The sequence below is a fragment of the Ceratotherium simum genome, chromosome 22 (genome assembly GCF_057802395.1).
Source record: "Ceratotherium simum simum isolate JZ-2026a chromosome 22, ASM5780239v1, whole genome shotgun sequence".
Lineage (NCBI taxonomy): Eukaryota > Metazoa > Chordata > Mammalia > Perissodactyla > Rhinocerotidae > Ceratotherium > Ceratotherium simum.
The window spans coordinates 4,797,776-4,823,073 of record NC_141921.1 but is presented as its reverse complement, the minus strand read 5'-3'; the positions used below and the strand labels follow the sequence as shown (position 1 = coordinate 4,823,073).

The 25,298-nt window shown below is 53.4% G+C and overlaps 1 protein-coding gene across 5 annotated transcripts in view; it reads left to right on the top strand.

Annotated features, from left to right (window-relative positions):
- The first annotated feature begins 2,512 nt into the window (after positions 1-2,512).
- Positions 2,513-25,298, top strand: part of ACOT11 (acyl-CoA thioesterase 11) — a 49,499-nt gene continuing 26,713 nt past the window's right edge. The window contains exon 1 of one of the 5 annotated variants that reach the window (XM_087445875.1): positions 2,513-2,790. Coding sequence is in view for 4 of the 5 variants with exons in the window: in XM_087445874.1 (XP_087302000.1) it covers positions 8,075-8,107 (33 nt within the window). In the remaining variant the exon portion in view is untranslated. Of the gene's footprint in view, positions 2,791-3,205; positions 3,282-8,054; positions 8,108-25,298 lie in introns of those variants that run through there. The other 4 variants (XM_087445872.1, XM_087445874.1, XM_087445871.1 and 1 more) reach the window with 4 other exon arrangements.

Here is a 25,298-nt window from a genome sequence, read left to right as displayed (position 1 = left end):
ATATTCCACTGTATGGATATACCACATTTTGTTTATTCATTCATCAGTCGATGGATATTTGGGTTGCTTCCACATTTTGCCTATTGTGACTAATGCTGCTATGAACATGGGTGTACAAATGTCTCTTGGAGAGCCTGCTTTCAATTCTTTTTGCCATATAAAGAACTCTTATGACTCAAATAAGAAGACAAACAATCCAATTTAAAAAAAATTGGATTTTTTAAAAATTTGGGAAACTTGGGAAAGATTTGAAGACGTTTTACCAAAGAAGATACACAGATCATAGCAAATAAGTATACAAAAAGATGCTTAATAACATTAATAAACAGGAAAATATAAATCAAACCCACAATGATATACCACTATGAATCCACTAAAAGGACCAAGATTACACTGACTGAGCAGACCAAGCGCTCAGGAACCAGAATTCACACACACTGCTACTGGGAATGTGAAATGACACCGCCACGTTGTAAACATTTTGAGTTTAAAAAATGTTAAATGTAATCTATCATAGGATCTGCCTGTTCCACTTGTAGGTATTTACCTAAGAGAAATGAAAGTGTGTGTCCACACATAGATTTGAACATGAATGTTCATACCAGTTTCATTTGTATAATAGCCAGTGACTAGAAACAACCTAAAGCCCGTCAATAGGTGAATGAATAACCAAATTGTCGTATATCCATATGATGGCATTCTATATAAGTAAATAAAATAATAATAAATAATATAATAATAAATAAAATAAATCAATCAAAAGCAGCAATTATTGATATGTGCAACAATATATATGAATTATGCTGATGTATGATTCTATTTATATAGAATTCTAGAAAATGTTAACTGACCTGGAGTGACAAAAGGCAGATTATTTTTTGCCTGGGGATGTGAGGGAGGGGGCAGTGTGGGACTCAAGGGAGAGATTACATGGGGCCATTAAGGAAACTTTGGGGGTGATGAATAAATTCATTATGTTGACTGTGTGGTGATGTTTTCACAAAGATACACACACACACAGACACACATGTCAAAACTCATCAAATTGTATACTTTAAATATGTGCAATTTATTGTAAGTAATAATATCTCAAAAAAGCTATAAACAAAAAGAAAGAGATCAGTTAAATAAATTTGAGTGGATCCATAAGGAAAAATACTGTGTAGCAATGAAAATTATGAAAAGATATTTATGATAATTGTTGAGAGAAAAAAAGCAGATTGCAAAATAGTATACGGTCACTTTTTTTAGATAACCTGAATATCTCCAGGGTTCACTGTTTGATTACAAATAGTGTCACATTAAAATTAAACCATGGTTTATGCCAGCCCAGAGCCATCCTGTCAGTGTGGGAATTCCCCTTCCCTGCAAAGTCCACCTGTCCCATATGTTTCTGGGTGTCCCCGCACGTGTGTCACCTGCACTCAGAAAGCAGTCTCTGTGTCATTTGCTGTGGCTGACACCTGGGGCTCTGCTGAGCCGAGGCTCCTGCGCCAATGCTGCTGGCTGAGCCAGAGGCAGTCTCCTGTTACTGTCCAGGCTGTGCCAAAGCCCCGTGCAGGGGGTGCCCATCGTTCCCGCCCTGACCTCCCACCCTTAGGGTGCTCTGACAGCATGGCTGAGGCAAAGGGACAAGGGGAAGTGCCCCAGCTTGTTGGCCAGCCAGAGGTCCCCACAGGAGGCTGCTGGCGCCCCAGGTGTGGCCAGCTCAGCAGGGTGTCTCTCTTTGTTCAGACTGCCCTTTCCTCTCCAGAGGGGCTGGGGCAGGATGAGTTCAAGTACCAGCTTCCATGAGGTGCCTGGGCTGACTGACCCCCCAGCCTCCCCATCCTGGTGTGGAATGCACGCCTACTGCCAAACTCCTCCGGCCGTGATACCCTTTCTTTCAGAGACCACCACCATCCTTTGTCAGGTCCCTTCTGAGTTTGCCAGATGAGCCTGTATCCCAAACATGAGCACTGATGGAGAGTTTTCCAGGCGGCTCCTTCATGCCTATGATCATCTCATCTATCATATATTTCACATGCTATCATATTACATAACTTAACCTGTACATACACACAGTGCGGGAGGGGGCCTCTCTCTCTCCCTGTCAGTCTGTTTACGTCTGTCAGCTCTGGTCTAGCTGGAAACTCATACCCCGAATATTAACAACGATTCTCTCCGAGTGAAGAGATCATGGAGTATTCATTCTTTGTTCTTTTCTGACCTGTTCATTGTTATTTTTTTCTATCAATACCCTAAAGGCAAGGACAGTGTGTCCTGGTCAGAACCTCATCCCAGCGCCCAGTTCAGTGTTTGGCACATAGTAGGTGGTCAATAAAGGTGTGAATGAATAGCAAGTATTACTTATTGAGAGGCTGTGAGCGGCTGGTTCCGCAATAACAGGGAGGCGCCCGCCCAGCTCCACGTGGACCCGGCCGGTCCAGCCAGCTGCGTTTCCGCCTCTGCCCGGCGCTGCCTCGCGGGGCAGGGTGTCTGGCACCGGCCCGGGTGCCCTGGCCCTTGTGATCCGCAGGCTCCGCAGCCCCGGCCGCCCCATCCGTGCTGGAGAGGGGAGGGGAGGGGACAGAATCGTCCAGAAACTGGCCGGCCGCTGCCCCTGTGCCTCTGCCCGGCAGCTTCCCGCGCCTCCCTCCAGCCCCCGCAGGCTCCCCCATCAGGCTCCGCCCTGGGACCTCAGGTGCCCGTTACTGAGCCTCTCCCCGCGGATCCGCTTCTCCGACGTCCCCAGCAGGCTCCCTGGCCAGACCCTGCAAGCTGTTGGGTCTAGACTGTCCCACCACTTCGGTAAGACTCCGCCGCCCGCGGCCCCTCCCCCATCTCTCTGTCTCCGAAGGGCCGCGTTCCCTGGATCCGCCTGCGGCTGGCTCCTCCCCGGCCCCATCACCCTCCCTAGGCAGACCCGCCTCCACCCGGGACTGGGCTCCAGACAAGCCAGGTGGTGCCCGGCGCACTCTTGCTCAGGCAGGCTGGGGCCTAAAGCACCCCGGGATTTGAGCTGGGATGGGCGGGCCTCTCCCTAGGAAGGGTTGGCTGTCCCTGGGGAGGGCCTAAGGGCACAAGACTCACAGTCAGAGGGTGCAGCCAACGCTGACTCACTGGGATGTGTGGGGGGCGGGGGAGGGGGGCGGAGAGCGGGGAAGCACCAGACAGTGTTGTGAGCAACTCCCTGGCATGGGCCCAATCAGGGAAGTCAGGCTGGGCCTAGACCCCCAGCAGTTGGGCCAAGGAGGGTGTTCCGGCCTACACAAGAGGAGATGGTGAGAGACGAGGAGATGGTGAGAGACGAGGAGGGGGGCCATGTTTGATCTGCTAGGCAGGGTGGAGTTCAGGGCTGGCTGGACAGGTCCAGTACTCTGCTCGTGCATCCTGAATCTGGCCTCCATGACTCGTTGGGGTTCCCTCCTCTCCATCCCCACCAAGCTGTGTCTTCTTTCCCCTGGACCATTGAACCATCTTCTCACTGGTCTCCTGGCCCAGTTCTCCACAAAGGGCTGCGGTTCTGAGGGGGGCCCGGCCTTGAAGCAACGTTGAGGTCACCTCTACTTCCTCTCTTGCTGGTATCACTACCCCACTTCCTTCTTTGCTCCCTTCTGTCCCCCCTGCCATTTATCCCACAGCTTCCTTTATTCTGCCATCCTAAGGCCAAGGGGCCCCCAGAAGGAACTGGGAGTGTTTAGCTTGGAGAGCAGGGGAGGATGAGGACGTTCTTGCATTCATTCGTTCATCTGATCCTTCGTTTACACGTGTATTCACTTCCATTCTCTCACACGGTCCCCTGTTCTTTCCCATTCAGTCGCTCATTCCTTCATTCTCTGGACGCTTACTGAGCATCTACTCTGTCCAAGGCCCTGGGTGTTTGGTGGGAGGGGGGCAGGATGCTCTGATGAATTGACTCCATCCCTGCTACCAGCTGGTTCAAGGTCAAGAAGGAGAAATTAGCACAAATCAGCCAAATTTAAGAGAAAAGCAGTGTGAGAGAGAGAGATAAAGGTTGTGAAGTGTGTATGTTTCTGTGTCTGTGTGTGGGGGGGACAGAGGTACAGAGGAGGAGGATGTAATTTCCATTTCAGAGAGCTCAGAAGATGTCCTGGAGGTGGTGCCATTTGAACCCAGCCTTGATGCGGGGTGAGAGGGTGGGGCAGGGTTTGGATGGAGAGTTATTGGAGGGCATCAGGGTGGAGTCAACAGCAAGAACAGAGGAAACCCCAGGTGTGTGAGGGAACAGTGGGAAACTCTGGCCAGCTGTCACAGGCCAGGGGAGCAGCCTTGTTCTGGGTGACCCAAAGCCACGGTCAAGACCCTTTAATTGTATAGGCAGCTTAGATGGAGTGAGCTCCTCAATCTTGGAGGTATGTAAGTGGAGGCTGGGATGGTAGGTGTGTATGTGGGGAGGGGAGAGCCATAGGTTCTGGCCCGTGAAGGGGTTCAGCTGGGACAGCGCTGAAAGTAGGAGTTGGAGGGGATGATGTCCAAGGTCCCCTCCTGCCCAGAGAGTCTGTGGTCCTATCTGGGAAGGCTGAAAGACCCAGCAGAGAGAATTCCTGGGAATTTGGTTATTTATTCACTCATTCCTTCCCTCATTTGCCCCTATACCCATTCACTCATTCCTTCCTTCATTCATTCCTGCATCACTTAGTCACTAAACCCTTGCTCTGGGCCGACCCTGTGCTGAGGACTCAGATGACTCAGACGAGGTCCCAGTCTGACAGAGGAGACAGACCCATGCCTGACAGTGACAACCCAGTATCACTGTGGTGTATACATGGAGATTACTTCATCATGTTTTGTCTCCGAGTGGGGAGATAGAGCTGGGACACAGACCTGCAGAATTAACACAGACATTCGTCCTCCAGCCAGGAAGTCCCCGTCAGTGGGGACAGATGAAAGATGTAATGTGGAAAAGAAATGTTTGCAGGAGAAAATACCCTGGGTTCACAGGGCTTGAGAGGCAGGCTTTCTGCAGACGTGGGACTCCCCAGAGGCCCACTCGAGGACCAGGCCTTCGGGCTGAGGGCATCACAAGCTCATCCCACACCTATTGGATTTGAGAACATCTCGAGAATTCCTTGGTCAACATAACCTGTGAGCAGGTTATGTCCGGTGGAGTTAAACTTGTGGGCTCTGGACTTAGATCAGGGTTCAAATCCTGGTGCTAACTCTTATCAACTGCATGATTTTGGACAAATGACTCTTTGCCTCTGCTTTTTTCTCTGTAGGAGAATAATCATCATAGTTCCTTCCTCTTAGGGCGAGGCCCAAGGTGGTAATGCACATACAGTGCTGGGCACATGAGAAGAGCTGCATTGACAGTGACAGTGATGACGATGATGACAGTAATATCCTGTCAAGAGCTGCCTTTAGAATCTCTGGGCCTCATTCTCCCCGGCTTTAAAATGGGAGGCTGGCCTAGCTCGCTGATTCTCAGAGTGTGGTCCCTGGACCAGCAGCATCAGCATCACTGGGGATTTTGTTAGAAATGCAAATTCTTGGGCTCTGCTGGAGATGGGGTCTAGCAATCTATATTTTAACAAGCCCTCTGGGTGATGCTGATGCAGGCTGAAGTTTGAGAACCACTGACCTAGCTGTCACTTAAGACCTCTTCCTGATCCGCCTTTCCAGGACTGTGATTCATCCGGGTGTGTTTCCTGTTTCCTGCATTAGGGCCCTGGTCTGGGGGCTGGCGGGGAGGGGCACAGAGGTGAGTAAGATGTGGTCTCAGCCCTCAGGGGGCTCCCAGGTGAGTTGGAAAGGGGAGGCAGATATCCATGGAAATCTTCATTGGAGTGACAGACCAAAGAGAACTGCTGAAGAGACACAAGAGTCAGTTCTGTAATAAATAGCAGAGAGGAGAGAGAACTTTGTGGGCTGGAAGGGCCCTTGCAGAAAGATCTAGCCCTCTGTTGCTTGTTCCTGATGGTAATATTGATTTAACCTTGCTGGAAGTCCTCTCATAAGTCTAACTGAAGCCTCTTGTATTTTATGCCTTGTTGTGGGGTGGGGTGGACAGGGCTCTAGACTTGAGGTCAGGAGTGGAGATTCCAAACAACTTCCTCACTGTGTGACTTTGGGTGGCTCACTTTTCATTCCTGGGCCTCAGTGTACCCATCCGTAAAATAGGAGACTAGACTGAGGCCAGTGAGTCTGAGACATTACAGGTGTCTGGAGAGAGGGAGGGTTGGGGACCAGAAACTCTTTGGGTTCCCATTCCTTCATCTGCATTGTGAGGACCCTGAAATTCTCCTGGTCGCCTGCCTGGATCCAGTGAGACTGGGGATCCAGCGAAATGAGCTGGCTATTTTCCTGACCAGTCCAGGGAGGTCTCTTGACACCTGTCCTGTTCGTTTCACATGGCTTTTATTACGTCGAGCATATTCTTCATTCTCGGAGCCTTCTTGATGCCTAAGCCCTGTTGCCTGGCATTCGAGGCCTTCCTCAACAGGTTCCCAGCTTTTTTCTGCAAGATGGGGATCCTCACTGCCTATGACTGCATCCTGTTCTGTTCTTGTTAGGCCTGCCACCTCATCCCTCTTCTCAGCCTATCCAAACCCATTCAGTCTTCAGGCCAGCTCTAGCACTACCTCCTCCAGGAAGCCCCCCAGATTGCTCCAACCTTCAGTGCCATCCTTGGACCATCTTGAGTCTTTAAGGTGTGACTTTAATTTCTCCTTTGTAGACACTGAACTGCTGACAGACCATAAACTCTTTGAGGGGAAGGCCTGAGCTCACAGGGATGGACATTAGAGTTCTTCAGTCCTAGATCAGGGAGGCCCAGAGAGAGGATGGAACTTGCCCAAAGTCACACAGCACATTAGTGAAAGAACCAGGCCCAGAACCCAGGGGTCTTACGCCCAAGAGGAGACATTATTAGGTATGTGGTGAGTGAACTAGAGGCAATGAGGGGCAGAGGAAAGGGCAGAGGCCTCAGAATCAGGCTGACCTCTGTGCCAGCACAGCTCTGCACGCAATAGCTGTGCCACCTGGGGCATGTCACCTGCCCTCCCCAAGGGCCCTTCCAGTGGGGTTGGAATGAGGCCCAGCATGAGGCCTGGCACACAGTAGGTGCTCAGTTATTGCGAGGTGCTCGTTATTATTCCTGATGCGCTTGTCTGTCCCAGCTCCCCTGCCTGGGTCTCCCCCTGCCTTCTTCCCTTAACCACCAAGCACTTTATTTTATTGCCCTGTCTTGAGAAATCCAGTGTGAGTGTCAAGGCCTCCTCGCTAAGCCTCTTGCAGAAGAGAGAGGGAGAAGGGATATCCTGGTGATCTCTCAGTCAGTGGTGGCTACAGAGGGGCTGGGGTGGGTGCCCAGGGGGCTGAACCCTGTGGAGCCGATGGGGTGGGATTTGGCAGGTGCCGCTTGTAGAAAAGTTGTGCCGCCTTTTTTAAGGAAGTGTGGGAGTGTGCCCCGTCCTGGCAGCAGCTGCTGGATGTGGTCCTGGCACGGTGAGGCAGGCGGGCAGCGCTCCCAAGGGTGAAGAGTCCTAGCAGGTGGGTCTGCTATTTCTCTGGGATGCTGCCGGCAGCTCCCTGGCCCCCTGCCACCTTCCGGCCTGACCCCTTGTGGACGGATGGAAACCTGGTGCTCCTTTTGCCAGTCTGGCTGGCTGGGGCGGGGAAACTGGAGCCTCCCAGCCCCTGGGAGTGACCCCAGAGCCAAGAGACCCCATGGGGAGGATGTCAGGGGTTGGAAGTGGGGGTGACTAAGTTTGGTTGTGGCTGGAAGTGAAGTGAGTGTCTGGCGAGGTGCCCAGTGGGCAGGTACTGGGCCCCCTGACGTAGCTGTGGCCCAGCTGGCAGCCTCTCTCCCCCCTCTCCACCAGGCGGGCACAGGAGCCTTCCGTGCAGGGGCTCCGGGAGAAGAGGGGCAGAGGGCAGTTTGAGCAGAGTCGGCCTCGGTGATAACAGCTGGGCTCCGGGGCAGGGGCTCAGGAGGAGGAGTGGAGGTGGGGCGGGCTTCATTTGGAGCCGGATCCTGGCTGTTGCTCAGGTGACCAGCGTCTCTCGGAGGGCATTGCCATCGGTGCGGCCAGCTAGCGAGGCCTCTGCAGCGGCAGCAGCAGTGGCAGCGATGATCCAGAATGTCGGAACTCACCTGCGAAGGGTATGGAGGGTGGGCGGGGGGCGGATGAGACGCAAAGGGGAGGGAGCTGGAGGCTGGGATCCCGAGAGAGGACTGAAGTTTCCTTTTTAAGTGAGAAGTTCTACGTCTTCTCTCTCATTTCCCACGGGCCATCTTCTAGCTCTCTTTGGAAGGAGAATTCGAAGAACCCCTGGGCTGGGTTATTATAAGCAACAATCCCCAAACACGCCCCAGGGACCGTTGGCTCCCCCGAGGGCTGGCTGTGTTGAGTGGAATCATTGTCGGCAAGTTCTTTGCGTCTGGAATTCTATTCTGGGATGTGTGTTTCTCCCCACTGAGTTCTGTGCGTGTTTCTGCTGGACGTCTGAGCTCTGTGGCTCCGTGGTGTTTAACTCTCTGAGTTCAGGGCTGGAAGGCCACGGAGCTGACAGAAGTTACAGGGCTGGGGGTGTGCGAGTGAGTGAGTGAGTGTGATGGGGCGAAGCCGGGGTTGCTCGGGGACAGTAACCTCTTTGGAAGGGCAAGTGCAGGACAGAGCGAGGGCTGTTGGGAAAGTGTCCTGCAAGGTGACCTTGCAGAGAACTTTTCCCTGGAACCTCTTAACAGGGACTCTGGAGCAGAGATTAGATGCCGAGGCAGGGACAGACCCAAGTGCTCAGCGGTGCCTGGCGGGGGCTTTTGATCTGGTGGAGGGAGAAGGGTTCAGGACAGACTGGCAGGGGTTGTGCTGGGTGTAGAGTGGGTGTCCTCTGGGGATGTTTTCGGGAAAAGCCTTTTTAAAAGGGGGCCAAGGCAAGTAAAGAAATCTCTTATCCATCGCCTCCGTCCATCTGCATGGCCTCCACTCGGCTCAGGCCTCAGCCCCTCGCTGGGCCCAGGGCGCCTTCTCCTCCCTGCTGCCCTGCCCCAGGTCCACCTGCCTCCAGGCCCCCTTCGCTGGAGGGATGCTTCTCCAAGGTAAATGCGGCTGTTCCTCACCTGCTCAGAGGGCCGCCTTCAGTGTAACCTTCACATTCCTGAGCTGATACAACAGGACCTTGCTAATCTGCTCCTGCCCGCCTCACCCTCCTCATTTTGCACTGAGCTGCCTGCCACCTGCCGCCTCCGTCCTCTGCTCCGTGCTGTCCTACAGACTCTGCTTTCTGCTAGAGTGACCCCCAGCTGGCCCCGCCCCTGCTAACACCCCCTGGAAAGTTCCCTCCCAGCCCTCAGATCCCAGCTCAGCTGCTGCCTCCTCTGGAAAACCTTCCCCGTTTTTTGGGGCATGGCAAGCCTCTGTGTTAGCCCTTCTCACACTGGCTTGGGTGGTGGACTTGCACGTCTGCCTGTCCCACCAGCCATTGAGTTCCCCAAGGCTGCTCTTGGTGTGCCCAGCGCCCCAGGGGTGCCTAATGAATGACTGGGCTGAGGGTGGGATCTGAGCAGAGGACCTCTTGCCCCCGTCCCCTGAGCGCAGGGCAGAGAGCATCTTCCAAGTGGGGCTGTCTGTGTCTTCTCTTGTGCCCTGTCGTCTTTAACCCTTGGTGACTCTTTTCCCATTCACCCTCATCACTAATTAGGGAGAAGGTGGTGGGGGAGTGACATATCATTATCACCCTTTTACAGAGATAACAATAGTGGCAAATCCTTATGTAGTACTGACTGCGCTAGGCACCGTACCAAACGCTTTGCATATAGTAACTCGTTCATTTCTCCTTGAGGTCGGGACAGTTATCGTCCCCATATCCCAGATGAGGAAACTGAGGCTCAGCAAGTTTGAGGACTTGCCCAGGATCACATGGGAGGAAGTGGCTGAGCTGGGATTTGAACTCGGGCAGTCTGGCTCCTGAGTTTGAGCCTTTAGGGTACCTGAGGCTCAGCCCAATGAAAGCCCAGAGTGGCACATTCCGACCCACACATCCCAACCCAGACCCCAGCCAAGATTCTGCTTCCCCACGCTGCCACTCCCCTACCCTGGGTCTGGGAGTGGAGGTGGGTGTGGGGTGTGTAAATTGGGCCCCCGAGGTGACATGGGTGACACTCTGGCCTTGACTGCCACCTTTGGACCATCACCTGCTTGGCGGATCCCCTTGGCCTCCCATTGTTTCCTCCTGAATTCCCTTAGTTCCCTAGGGATACAGGAGGGTTGGGGACCGTTTTCCTGGCTGTTACCGAAGTTGTTTTTAATGGAAAGTAAGCAAACCAAAAAAACTCACCAAACTCTCTTCACTGGGGACAAAAAAGCCAGGTTAAACTGGGAACAGAAGGAGGCCTCAGATAACCCACAAGCCCCACTTCACAGGGCTTGGGGCCCATGTCGATCTCCTGTGGCACTGCAGACAGTGAGCATTTTGGAGCCAGGTGGTTCTGGTTCTTTCCTAGCACTGGGTACCCAGCATGTGCGGGGGCATGAATGAGTGAGTGAGGAGGTGACTCTGCTGCCAGGCCCGGGAGGGCGGGGGCTGCAGGAGCGCTGAGTGCCTGTCCCATGGCGCTGGAAAGGTCTCTCTGTCCTGCCTCAGTCCTTGCCTCTCTCAATGGAGACCCTTCTCCTTCCCCGTCCAAGGCATCCTCTGTACCGGGCCCTGAGTCCCGCACCCCTGGGCTGGCGGGGACTTGCCGGGACACTAGTGGGGCTGGGGCCTGGGGGCGTCTGCTCAGCCTGAGTTCTAGCCCAGTCCAGGGCAGCTCCTGGGGGGCCTGGGAACCTTATTTACTCTGGAAATGGTGCTGGGCTGTTCGTTCCAGTTCCTCTGAGAAGCCCTGCACCCGGGTGGTGCTGCCCACAGGGTGGTGGACGACCAGAAACAGCTGTGAGCGTCCGTGCACGTGTTCACGCACCACAGCCCTGTGTGCTGCTCCTGATCCCAGTGGTGATCCCACTGCTTCCCCTTGAACCTGAGGACGCTGGAGGGGCTCCTCCTCACTCCAGCCCCCACCTCATTAGGGGTCTCGCCCAGAGTGTGGGGAGGTTTAGGGCACAGCGTTGGCCACCCCTGGATTAGAATCTTGTCTCCACCCCATTGCTCACATGTCACCTCGGGCCAGGTGCTCCCCCTCTCTGGGTGCTCCCTGAGGTCCCCGCCAGCCTTGACATCCTGGTGGACTGCATGTTTGTGAAGGGTTTGTGCCCCGCCTTGAGGTTGGTCCTGACGGTAAAAGGCAGGGGCCCGGCTCCCTTGAGACCCCGCTGTGTGGTGGAAGAGGGGAGACCCATAGACGTAAAATGACGTGCCTGTCATATAGTAGGAGTGCAAAAACTACTGAATGAATGAATGACTATGGGAGCTCGGTGCGGGGGCTGAAGTGGTCCCAGAAGGCTTCCTGGAGGAAGAGGTGAGACTCAGACATCTAGCTTCAGCCTGTTCAGGATCTACATGCGAACCCCAGTCTCAGCCATGGGCACACCCTTAGTGTTCTTAGTCTGTCTGGAGGACTCTTCTTCATCCTTCAAAACCTGGCTCAGCCATCAGTTCCCCTTTGAGTGCCCGTCCTATCTGCCCCCAGAAATAATGGCATTTCCTCAGGATGTGGTACAGACTTCAGTTGTTCCCTCTGCAGGGATTAGCGTGTGTCAGGGGCTGAGTACACGGTGATCAGCCCAGGCTGCTGTGTGGGGCTGACAGCTCATGGGGGAGACAAGTGAAAAGGTGGTCAGATAAATACACGATGACAATCTGTGCTAAGTGCTGTGAACAGTAATAATAATAAGAGGCAGTGCCATCTAAGGACTACCGTCAGTTTCCTCAGTGGTCAGTGACGGGGTCGGATGGTCAGATGAGATGGTGGAAGCTAGCTTTTTGTTGAGTACCTACTAAGTGTCAGGCATATTTAAACTTCCCAACAGCTCTGCAAGGTGCTGGAATTCATCCGGCTTTACAGATAAGAAAACCAGGCTCTGCCATTGAGTCCCTTTGAGCTGGTTAGAGAATCCAGTCTTATCTGAGCTCAGGCTGCAGCCGGCAGGGGCTCTGGGGCTGTGGCTCTTCTCCTTGTCCTGGACCGACCTGGCTGAGCCGAGAACCGACACCTCTGCCTTGTGCGTGCGCTGTCCTGTGGCTCAGGAACAGATGGTGCTGCCGGCTGCTCCTCTGCCAGCTCCCTGGCTGTGGGCCCACGTGCTCCTGTCATTCCCCAGGAGCAGCCTCCTTGCGGGTAGGAGGTGGCGTCAGGGCAGTGATGGAAAGGACCAGAGCCCAACACTTTGGGGACACAGGGCTGAGTCAGACTGGACCCGTCCTCAGGTGCCCCCAGGGTGATGGGGAGACAGAATAGGTACAAACCAATGATAACAACACGGTGTGGCTAGGCTGTGACAGAGGGAAGCCCACAGGAGGCCCCTCACCAGCCTATGAAGAGCAGGGCAGGCTCCCTGGAGGAGGTGATGGGTTAGCTGGGCCTTGGCAGCCTCTCCAGGTTAGGAAGCTGGTCCCGGCGGAGGCACCCGTGTGTGAGATGTGGGAAAGAGCCCGTTCCATGAGGAATGGTGAGAGAATTTGACAGTGGCCTCTTGAGGAGTCCCTCGCGGGCCCCCTCGTCCCTGTAATTGTGCATCCTGCCTGGGGCTTCTTCATAGTAATCATTTGCCCTCAGCAAATCAGACGTTAGTAGATTAATGTCGGTAGACATTCAGTGTTGGCATCTCTGTTGGAGAGGAAGCCCAGTGAGTATGAAGAGCTTTGGTGGTGGGAAAAGGAAAGCCCCAGCTCCCCCACTTGTAGCAGAATGCCTCAGGCGCCTCCTCCCGACAGCCTGGGGCTCCGTCCCCCTCTCTGTGCGGGAGGGATAACCGTCGTCACGGGGCTTTGGGGAAGATTCATGATGTTCTGGATACAAAGCTGTTATATAATGTATATAAAGGCCCGGAACATGGTACGTGCTCAAAAAATTATAGTGGGGGGTGGGGGGACAGGGAAGATGCTGGTCAGAGGATACCAACTTTCTGGACTTATTCTGGAGACCTAGTGTACAGCATGGTGACTACAGTTAGTAGCAATGAATTGCATACTTGAAATTTGCTAAGAGAGTAGATCTCAAGTGTTCTCACCCGATCCCCCCAAAGGGTACCTGTAAGGTGATGATGCGTTAACTAGCTTGATTGTGGTAGTCTTTCCACAATGTATACGTGTACCAAAACATCATGTTGTGCAACCTAAATCTATGCAATTTTTATTTGTCAATCATATTTCAGTAAAGCTGGAACAAAATGATAGTGAGACGCTGGGACTCCAGAGACGTGAGACCTGGTCCCCGTCCTCAAGGTGTTTCTTATCCCCGCACGTGTGCACCCACTTCCAGTCTAGGAAGCGCTTGCACCTGCTTGCCCAGGTCTGGTTGTTCAGAAGCCCAGCGAGTCGGCAGGCTGGCTGCAGTGCCTCCGCTGTGGCCCCAAGAGGCCCGTCACTCCAGATGGGCCTCTCCACTCCGCGGCATCCGTCTTATTTGTGACCTCTAGAACAGGCAGTGATCAACCCTGGGGGCGTGTCCTGGCCAGGTGTGCCCCTGCTCCCAGGCCCGGAAACCGGTCAGAGGTCAGGAAGGGGAGTGGCCCTTAGGCTTTCCTAAAGCAGCTTCAGGTTTCCAGCACATGCCAGGGCTGAGCAACCAGGTGGGTCTCAATTTCCATTTGGTTCCTTAGGGCGTGGGAAGACCTAGCTCCTCTCCTTCTTCTCGGGGCTACTGCCCCCGTGAGCTGTGGGAGGGAAAGATGGGTGGTCTGGAGTCAGAAGACTCCGGCTGGTTCTGGGCTAGTGGCTACCCCTTTCCCAGTCTCGGTTTCCTCATCTGTAACATGGGGATGTGGAGATTGTAATGGTCCCTGTCTCTTGAGCCTGCTTTGTGCCAAGCAGGGTAGCACCACACTGGCATTTACACAGAGAAGACAAGTTTTAAGAGATTGAATGGCGTGCCTACAGGCTTGGAGAGCAGTGGCGTGTGGGTGGGAAAGGCAGCTGGAGAGAGGAGGGGGCCCAAGGATTAAATGCCTCTGGGGCAAGGGGTGAGGCAAGCACAGCATGGCTTCCCGGCAGCCTTCCACCCCCACTCCACCCTGAAGGCCTCCTGCGACTCTGAGCTTATCTGGTTCCCACCCACTCTTGCTTTTGAAGAAAAAAGAACCTCGACAGCCTGGCTCAGAGAAGGTGTGTCTTGCTATGCAGACTGGTTCTCAGCCCGGCTGACAGGAGGCTAGGAGGGCCTTCTGGGCCCTGTGGCCGGGCCGCAGTAGGGTGAAGGGGGTGGCTGGGGCCCAGATCACCGCAGCCCAGGTGGCACGGACTTGTTAGAGGCCACCCCCCTTCCAGCTCTTTCTCCATATCAGCTGGAAAGCAGGAGCGGGAGGCAATTGACAGAGGGTCTCCAAAGTGCCAGGCTCTGTCTCAGAAGTCCCGTGGGCTGGGTGACCTGATGTCCCTCCTGGGCTGGCACCCCCCCTGCAGCACCCCTGCCAGGCTCTGGAGTCAGAAGACCCCACGTCCAAGCTCCCCTCTGCCTTTTTTTTTTTTTTTTTAAATTTTTTTTTTTAATTAATTTATTTTTCCCCTAAAGCCCCAAGCGATAGTTGTAAGTCATAGTTGCACATTCTTCTAGTTGTTGTATGTGGGACGCGGCCTCAGCATGGCCGGAGAAGCAGTGCGTCTGTGCGCGCCCGGGATCCGAACCCGGGCAGCCTGCATCGGAGCGCACGCACTTAACCGCTAAGCCACGGGGCCGGCCCTCCCCTCTGCCTTTTACTGGCCCCGTGTCCTCTGGTGGATCTTTCCCTGTTCCCTGTCGGAGTTTCCTTTTCCTCATCTATAAAATGAGGACTCCTGCTTCAGAGTGGAGTTGAGAATCAAAGGACCCCGAAGGACTAGGCCTGGCACACAGTAGGTGGACCATGCATGGCAGCCAAAGATTTCTTTTTTTTTTTTTACTTTTATTTATTTTTTTATTGAGGTAACATTGGTTTATAACATTATATAAATTTCAGGTGTACATCATTATATTTCGATTTCTGTGTAGACTACATCATGTTCATCACCCAAAGACTAATCAATGTATGTTACCATACACATGCGCCCTTTTACTCCTTTGCCCTCCTCCCGTCCCCCCTCACCTCTGGTAACCGCCAATCTAATCTCTCTATCTATGTGTTTGTTGTTGTTGTTGAGCCACAGATTTCTAAAAAGGATCTTCGAGCGTTTTCTTGGGCAGTTCTTGGGCAGTCCTTGTCCTGTAGGCAGCTCTCCAGCTCAGGGGGACCCCTCTCCTACTGGCTCCGTCCCATTAGCTACAGATGAGCTCTAATATCTCCCTGTCTCTAGGCGAACAAACCCCACCCCCCCCCGCCCCCTTCCAACTCTTCTCTGTTTCTTTGCTTCCCTTTCCCACGAAAATCTCTGGAAGAGTTTTCTGTGGTACCTGCTTCCACTTCTTACTTCTCATCCTTTGCCTGATCCCATGTGACTGGACTCCGGCTCCTTATGGCTTCTCTCCCCATCTGCCTTGACCACTCGGCACCCCGGGACCGGCAGGCGCCCCTCCTCCTGGAGATCCACCCCCTCCTGGTGCTCCTCCCACCTTGCCCAGACCTCCTTCTCAGGCTCCTGTGCAGGCTTCTCCTTCCCACCTTGCCTCTAAATAGCTCTGTCTTCGCTCTCTCCTTAGATGAGGTCTGTTCTAGTTACCGTGGCTGAGTGACAAACTACCCCCAAATTTAGTGGCTTAAAACGAGAATCATTTTATTCTATCATGAGATTTTGTGAGTCTGGAACTTGGGCAGGGCTTGGCTGGGTGACTCTTCTGCTCCACGTGGTGTTGATGGAGGTTACTTGGTACCAGCTGGCGGATGGGCTGGACTAGGAAGTCCAAGATGGCTTCACTGGTATCTGGCCCCTTGGCGGGAATGGCTGGAAGGTTGGGCCCAGCTGGGACTGTCATTCTGAGCCTTTTCCATATGACGGTCTCCAGTAGTCAGACTTCCCACCTGGCAGCCGCCTCCACCACAGCAGGCCTTCCGAGAGGCCTGGGTGCAAGCTGCCAGGCTCCTCGTGATCTGGTCTCAGAAGACACCAGTTGAAATGTCACTCTGGCTGACCCGGATTCAAGGAGAGGGGCTTAGCCGTGACCCGTCACAGGGAGGAGTAGAGAAGAGTTGGCAGCCTCTCTGACTGACTGCAAGGTTGCAGGGTCCTGTGGGTCTTAAAATGTCCCCTGGTGCAGCCTCTTCTCCAGTGAGCTCTAAACTTGGACAGTCACTAAAAATGCTTGAGTCCGCCCCTACTCCTTTCTCCTCGGGTCTCCCCCAGCTCGTAAGCATGTAGTTGGTTACCAGCTTGTAGCCAGCACCGCCATCCACCAGCCATTTGTCCACAGCCTGGGTCCTCCCTGCGCCCTCCTTTTCTCTCTTGCTCAGACGTGTAATCCCTCAGCAAGTCGTGCTGGCCCCACCTCCCGAACGCTCCCTGGGTCCATCATCTCTGTGTCTCCATGTTACTAGCACAGCCCAAGCTCCGTTGTCTCTCCTTGGACTGCAGTGGCTCACTGGGGAGTCGCCCTGCTTCTTCCCACCCTGAAATCCACCCCCACGCAACAGCATGGTGATCTTAAAATGCAGGTCAGATCACCTCCCGTTCCACTTATAGCCTCCAGTTCTTCCCATCACACTGGAGTAAAATCCAAACTCCACTGGGACCTACTAGGGCTTTGGGCGACATGGGCCCTGTCTGTTCCCCTGACTGCATTTCCTCCCGTGCCCTGACACTGCTCTGGCCACCCTGGCTGCCCTGCTGTTCCTGTGGCAGCCAAGCTCGTCCCCGTCCCTCCTTGGGATCTTCATACGCTCTGTTCCCTGCCTGGAACCCTGCACCCCCAGAGTCTTGCACAGTTGCTCCTTCTTGTCGTTCATTCAGATCTTGATCACCCAACCTAGATTAGCTCCTCCCCGTCCACCACCTTCTCTATCACCTCTGCCCCTTCTTCCTTCCTTTAGCTCTTTCACTCTCTGAAATCGTCTTGTTCCGTTGTTTATTGTAAGAGAAGAGTCTGTGTCTTATTCAACGCTGGATTCCCAGCACCTTGAAGGAGTGAATGATGTTGATCCCCAGCCGGAACTGGCCTCATTCTAACCTTATCCACTCCGCCTCGTCTTGGTTTTACACCTTAAAAGGACCCTTCGTGTCCTCTGACCCACCCAGCCCTCGGATTTGCAGCCAGAAGCCTGTCACCCAGGCCACATGTAGACTGGCCCGTCATTGTCCCTCCTATGGCATGCTGCCCATCCTGTACCACTCCTTGTCCCCTCTCACAGGGCTGGGCCTCATGCTGCCTGCCATACCCCAGCTGGAGGCTGTCTCCTCCCTGCCACTGAATTGTCCTTGCCCTGAACATGTCCCCACCCGTCCCTACAGCAGAAGCCTTGAGCAGCCACAGGGTGCCCATTTGGTTATAGAGGGATTGTCACTGTTGAGCTTGCGGACTGATGAAATCATGAGGCCGTTTTTGCATCAACAACCCTTAAGCTAGAGCCACCCAGCACGCATACAACTTAAAGCAAAGTGAGGGCCTCAGAAAAACTTAAATGCAGGTGGATACCATGAATCTTGTTTATTTTCATCCGCTTGGCCTTAGTTACAGTGTTTCAGGTGGCCACCTATGACCGCGTGTGTCTTCATTCAGACCGTTTGATCACATGCTGAACAGAGCAGACAAATGTGGTACTCCCCTGGAGACACCTCCCAGGTTCAATTTAACACGAGTTCACTAAACACTTACAATGTTCTGGGTCTATGCAAATGCAAATTATGCAAATTATGCAAAAGATGTCTATTCCTGCCCCAGTGATGTCTTCCCTTGCACCTGGAATGCCTTGTTCCCAGTGAGCCCGAGCTGGTTTCTAGTGACCGCCACCTTCTATTCCAAGAAGCCATTTCCTTTGTGAGAGGTCTTAAGCCTTTCAGGGCCCGGCAGTTGTCGAGTGTGGTTAGACTGTGTGTGGACATCTGTGGGAGCGCTCCGTGGAGCGCCACAGACTCTGTCCTGTTCAACATCTTGATTCATGGCGGAAGTGAAGCCCTGGTGGTAGACAGATGTTATGTCCCAGGTAGTGACTGTCACAGAACAGGGCTAAAACGGGGCCTGTCTGACCCTGCTGTGGCTGGGAGCTTCTCTGCAGCTTGGCATGGGCTCTGGAAAGGCCGCCTGGCCCATCATGGTGGGCATCTCTTACCCCCAGGGACCTGTGCAGGCCCTTCTGGCAAGGACAATTTCCTGTGTTGTTCAACAATGCCTCGCTTTTAACAACATGAAGAGCTGACACTTTTCGAGCACTTTCGACAGGTCAGATCTTGTTCTAAGCACCTTGCACATAGAATCTCATTGCATCCTCTCTATGACATAATTATTCCCATTTTATAGATGTGGAAAGTGAGGTTCAGAGTGGCTTAAGTAAATGGCTTAAGGTTAACCAGGGAGACAGAGGCGGGGCTGGGATTCCAACACCACCTGTGTCTGCTGGGCCTTACGGCCACCTTCCTGCCGGCCCCCTGTGCCTTCCTGTTTGTTTCCTTCTCTCTCTGCCCTGCTCGTCATTTCTTCAACAAACCTTTCTCAAGGTGGACTCGAATTCCTCCGAGGCGGTGTGGGGCACATGGTGGGGAAGGGATGAGGACAGGGCTCTTGCACAGAGAGCGCAAGGCTGAGGGCAGCACCGGCGCGTGGAGAGTGCCCAGTGGAGAACTGCTGGTGCACCTGCTCAGCCCAGCGGCCCCTGCCAGAGACCAGGCCGGGCCCAGCTCTGGGTCTCACCCTTGGCCCTGGAGACTCGAGGCCTTGGAAGCAGCCCCTCGAGGATTGGTGTCCCCTCGCTAGGCCTCGTTCTGAGGCCTGGTCCACTTCACACACAGTGTAAGGGAATGCGTTTCATGGATGGAGTTCTGCTGGCTTGGGAGTGGTTTCTTCAACACTTGGGGGGAGAAAAAGTCAGTGTGCTGTGCGAGGGGAAGCTGGGTGAGGTGGGAAGGAAGACAGCCTGGGTGGGCAGGAGCACTGGGGGGGTCTGGGGCCTCAGGGCGTGCTGGGGACAAGAAGGGAGGTGCTGCCTGAGAATTTTGGGGAAGGGGCCCCACCTGCTGGGGAGGGCAGGACATCATCCTCAGCAGGAGGGGCCTTGAAGGGGCCACCGGGGGGACCAGCTTCCTGGGGCAGGAAGTCCCTGCTGTGGCCAGGATCCTGCAGGGCTGAGTGCAGCTCAGGCCTGAGGAATGTGTGCCGCAGGCTGGAGGCTGGGAGGGGGCCCTTTCCTGCTGAGAGAGAGAGAGAGGGAGAGGGAGAGAAAGAGAGAGAGAGGGAGAGAGAGAGAGAGTCCTCTCTTCTTGCTCTGTTCTACCAGCCTCCATTCTTTGGCCTCATGGTTTTTCTAGTCTCTCTCTCTCTTTTCCCTCCCTCTCTTTCCCTTCTTTCTCTCTGTACCCTCTCGCTCCTGCCCACTTCCGTCTTCTCCTTCTCTCTCCCTTGCCCTCCTAGAGGGGACTGGTGAAGCCTGTAGCTGGCGTCCCCAGCTCCACGGTAAATGGGGTTGCTGGCAGGATGGCTGGGCCTGGCCCGGTGCCTGGCGCCCGTTGCCGTGGTGACCCCCAGGCAGTGTGAGGCAGCAGCCTTGGCTGTCTGGCAGGGAGGGCATGATGAGGAGAGAGGCTGGGCCTGTTCTTCACAATTCCTGAAGGGCCCCCCCCACTGCCAGGAGCTCCAGCATGGGGGTGCTACCTGTGAATGTGGGTTCTGGGCCAGGTGCTATCAGAGGGGCTCCCCTGAGAGGCAAAATAGCGGGGCCAATTGCACTTGGGGTTAGCCTGCCTGCGTTCAGATCCCTCCTGCCTCTTTATGGGGTCTGCGGGAGGTAGGGGGTGGGGGGTGGCAAACAGCCCCAAGGTAGGAGGCCACAGGGAGGCAGCTGTCAGCAGGCGGAGGGGGGGCTCTAAATGGAAGAACTCTGACGGGCAGCCCTGCTCCCCAGTGCAAGGGTCTATCTGAGACGGGAGCGAGCCCCCTGTCTCTGGCAGCGTGCAGGCTCATGCTGGACAGCCACTGGAGGGGGTGTGGTGGCTGAGATTCCTGCACCTGAGAGGGGCATATCTAGCTGACCTTGAGGCTTCTTCACACTCCTGGGAGCTGAGGGTTTACAAAGCGCAATGTTCAGGCCAGAGAGCCTGCAGTTTCCTCGCTGGGGGTGGCCACCTCACCCCCTCACAGGCTGCTGGGCCTTGAGCATCCAGTGGGGCAAGTGCCTTGACCCTGGACTGTGCTGGGAGGAGGTACGGCTACCATCCCTTTCCGGCAGAGGATGTGAGGGCAGACAGGGAGGGGGGCTTCCCTGTGTGGGTCCCGGCCTAGCATGTGTGGGTGAGGGAGGGCCCATGCCTGGCACAGATGCCTGGGATGCAGCTGTGACCGTCTTGCCTGTCAGACCAGAGGGGCAGTTACAGCAAAGTGGCCGAGCAGCCTCAGCCTTTGAGTTAAACAGGCTTGGTTCAGGCTCCAGGTCTGCCCTTCACTGGCTGTGTGATGGGGGGGGTGTGAATGTGCAAGTTACTTACCCTCTCTGAGCCTCTGTTTCCCATCTGTAAAATGGGAGTGATAACAACATCCAACTGTTAGGGCTGTGTGAAGATTGAAAGAAAGAACGCGTGGAAGGTGCTTTGCACAGTGCCTGGCACATGTTAAATCCTTAAGCGAGGGAGAGCCATTGTTCTCAGTTTCCCTGCACACCTGCCCTCTCAATTTTATAAATGAGGAAGCTGGGGCCAGAGAGATTAAAACACTTGCTCTCGTGGCATCGGTCGTTGGTTCTGGGGCATAGGCCGGGACAGCGCCCAAACAGTACAGAGAGGTGGGGGGGTGGTTGTCTGCTGAGGGTAATTTGAGCCCCCGGCCCACACAGCCAGTCCTTCACCTGCAGGTTCCCACGCACTCCCACAGGCCCTGCCTCCTCTTGGTGTAACAGCATCTCCTAAGTAACCCCTTTCTCACGTCTGTCTTCCCACCTAGACCCTGGCGCTGTGGGGGCGGGGACCCACTCAGGCTTGTCCACACAGGCCCTACTCAGACTCTGGAGAGGTGCTGGAATAAAAGGAGGGCAGAACCACTGCAATTTACAAAGCACTTTCTCCCTCCTTTGCTCCTCAGGACCACTCTGCAAAGTACTTATTAATCTCACTTTACAGAGGAGGAATCTGGTCCCTGGGAGGTGCTCTGTTGTTGATGAACATGTGAATAACTGGGTGGGGGAGAAGCAAGTTGCCCGAGTGCTCTTCTGAGGGTAGGTCTGGGATTCACGTGCAGCCCACCTGACTCCAGAACCTACCGTCCCACGCTGCCTCCCTTCTCCACGTTTCCATTTCCTGATAGTGGGAAACCAAGGCTGCTGGAGTCCGTGGTGGTTTAGGAAAGACAAGTCCCGGTCCAGCCAACTGCTCCCTCCTCTCTGGCCTCCTTGAACCGAGGCTCCCTCGCATGTGCACAGCACTTCGCAGTTAGTGGGCACCTTTAGTTTTGGGATCTCCTTTAATCCTCACACTACTTGTGGATGGAGATGGGGTGGGGGTATTTGTCCTCAACTTCTCCGTAACTTACCTGAGGTCTGCCTGACTCCAGGCCCTTTTACTTAAGACCTTGGACAGAGAGCCCCCTGTGCTTCAGTTTCCCCATCCATACAAGCAGGCACTTGTAATCACTGTCACGGTGGAGGAGAGGGCTGTAGTGTAGATGGAGGCGTAGAGATGCAGTGTAGATGGATGTGTTTCAGTCCGGCTCTGTGGTTCAGGCAGGGGGACCTTGGACAGGCCTTGAGACATCTCTGGCCTCAGGTCCCCTGTGTACCTCGCCAATGATAACATCTCAAATGGGCGTGCCCATGGGTCAGATGGGATACAAATGGGAAAGCATTCAGGAAATGCCTCTCCTCCCCCTCTGGCCTGGGCAGGCTCCACAGTGGGGCAGGGGGAGTTCTCACGATGACCCTGCTGAGGGTAAGTGTCAGATTTCAGACAAGGTTATTTTTACCCTTGGGGGTGGAGGCAGGCAGGTGATATTTAGGCTTTTTGTTCTAGAATGGGGTGAGGGGGCAGGAAGGAAATGGGTCCTTTAGAGGGGACTGTCGCCTGACCTCATGGCCTGTGTTCTCCCTGCCTACAGGGGGTGACACTGGTGGGCATTGGGGACCCACTGAATGAACTCATGCATTTGGTCCACAAAGAGCCAGGCCCTGTGCTGGGCCCATGGAGACCAGGAGTAGAGAGAGAGGGCTCCTGCCTGGTGGATCTTCTGGTCTGGTGTCAACCAAATAATCCCTCGATTAAATGAACGTTGTTGTTCATACAGAGGGAAGGGACATGGCGGCAGGAGCACGAGGATGGGCAAGAGAGGCTGGAGCTGAGGGATGAGTAGGCATTGCAGAGGAGAAGAGGAGACGGAAGAGTGCTCTAGCCAGAAGGGATGGCACGAGAAGAGGCCCGGCAGTGGGAGGAAGCCAGTGTGGCTGGGGCACGTGGTGTGAGCAAGACTGGAGGTTGGCGGGGCGTTCTGCTCAGGCCTCGTGGACCTTGTTGAGGAGTTCCTCCCATCAGCCAAACCCTTTCATGGTTGGAAAGAGCCTTGGAGACTATCCAGTTAAATGCCCCATTTGACAGATGAGGAAACTGAGGCCCGGAGAGCTAATAATAAAACCTACTGTTTTTGCGACACGCCAGGTACCATGCTAAACCCTCTGCTTCCAACATTTTTTTAGTGTGGTTGGCATTTTACATTTAATTTAATTTAAATTAGCAGACTTACCTGATATGTGTCTAAAATGTTCTTTCTCAAGGTTAAAAAAGAGGGGCTGGCCCCATGGTGTAGTGGTTAAGTTTGGCACACTCCGCTTCAGCGGCCCAGCTTTGCAGGTTCGGGTCCCAGGAGCAGACCTACACCACTTGTCAGCCATGCTGTGGCGGCAACCCACATACAAAATAGAGAAAGATTGGCAGAGATGTTAGCTCAAGGACAATCTTCCTCAGAAAAAAAATAAAAAATTAAAGATAAAAAAGAAGATTAAAAAAGGTAATTTATCAAGGTGAAATTCATGTAAGATACAATTCACCATTTTAAAGTAAGCAATTCAGTGGCATTTAGTACATTCACAGTGTTGTGCAACCACCACCTCTGTCTACTTGCCAAACATTTCCATCTTCCAAAGTAAAACTCCTCACCTATTGAGCAGTTTCTCCCCATCCCTCCTCTCCCCGGCCCCTGGCCACCACCACTCTGCTTTCTGTCTCTATGGATTTACCTGTTCTGGACAGTTCATGAGTGGAACCATGCAAAATGTGACCATTTGTGTCTGGCTTATTTCACCTGGCATAATGTTTTTGAAGTTCATCCTTGTTTTAGCATGTGTCAATACTTCATTCCTTTTTATGTCTGACTAATATTCCATTATATGGATACACGACAGTCTGTTGATCCATTTATCTGTTGATGGACATTTGGGTTGTTTCCACCTTTTGGCTTTTGTGAATCGTGCTGCTGTGAACATGTATTATATGTACTTGTTTGGGTACCTATTTTCAATTCTCTTGGGTATATACCTAGAATTGGAATTCTGAGTCATATGGTATTTCTATGCTCAACTTTTTGAGGAACCATCAAACTGTTTTTCACAGTGGCTCAATGTACGAGAATTCCTTTTTGTTTTTTTTGTGAGGAAGATCAGCCCTGAGCTAACATCCATGCCAATCCTCCTCTTTTTTTTTTTTTTTGCTGAGGAAGATTGGCCCTGAGCTAACATCCATGCCCATCTTCCTCCACTTTATGTGGGATGCCGCCACAGCATGGCCTGAGGAGAGGTGCGTGGGGATCCGAACCCAGGCCGCCAGCAGTGGAGTGGGTGCACTTAACACGGGGCTGGCCCCAAGAATTCCTTTTTTTTCAAATTCTTATTTTATTTTATTTTTTATTGAGGTATAATTGACATACAACATTATATTAGTTTTAGACGTACAACATAATGATTTGATATGAGAGCTCCTTTTTCTCTACATCCTCGCCAACACTTGTTATTTTCTGTGATTTTGATTATAGCCATCCTGTGGGGTTCATTGTCTTTTATAATCCTTACTATAACCCCAGGTTCTTTCATTATCCCCATTTGACAGATGAGGAAACTGAGGCATAGAGAGGTAAAATAACTTGTCCAAAGTCTCCTGGGGATGATAACAGTTCCATTTATATTCAGCTTTATAGGAAGGCACGGAACTGAAATGCCCCGTAAAGCTCTTCTTCCAAAGGAGAGATGGGGCCGGACTGAAGAACGCTTGTCCTTAGCTCAGAGTTTCAGTCATGTCCCTACCCCACCTCCCTTCCTCACTAGATTTGGGGCGTAGGGCAGGATTAGAAGGTGGGAGGGCCCCCCATCCCTCTCTCTCCATCCTGGGAGAGCACAAGAGCTGGCCGTCAGGAGGGAATGCCCACTGCCTGATCAGCCTGCACCAGGCTGTGGGCTCTGAACTGGGACTCAGGGCCCTGGCCTCTCTTCTCTCCTTGGTCACTGACTGGCTGTGTGACTTGGGGTAGTTTGCTTCCTCTCTCTGAGTCTCAGATGGGAAGAATTTCTTCCATCTTCCCCATCTCCAAGGCCTATGGAAGTGCTGTAGTGGTGTAAACGTGGACTTTGGCTGGTGGGTCTGGGATTGCCTTAAACTCCACCACTTCCCAGGTGCTCAGAAGCGATGTACCGGTTCTCAGCCTTGGTTTGCTCATCAGTAAAATGGGTAGAATAACAATGCCTCACAGGGTAGATATGAGAATTTCTGAGATGATGCACATGAGAGCTCCTAGCATAGAACTTGATATAGAGTAGGTGTTCAATAAATGTTAACCAAATGAATGGCATATAGGAGATGCTTAATAAAAAAATATTGGTTTAATTCTCTACCTTTCCCACTTCAAAATCTTGGAAAATATTAAGTGCCAATACACCCTGTAGCTAGAAGTAAAATGAGGATGTTTGTATAGGGCACTGGGGACCATTATTTATCTTCTAGGATGAGGATATGATTTGATGTTACGTGACAATCGGAAGCCCGTGGAACAGCTCGCTAGTGTCCTCTGTCTCCCAGCCCTCACGCTGGCTTCATGGACGAGTGCTCCCTCTTTTTGCCTAAGAGTTTGGTACCCACTGCTACCCTTTTTTGCCTTGTCTGCTGCGAATCTCAAGGCCAAA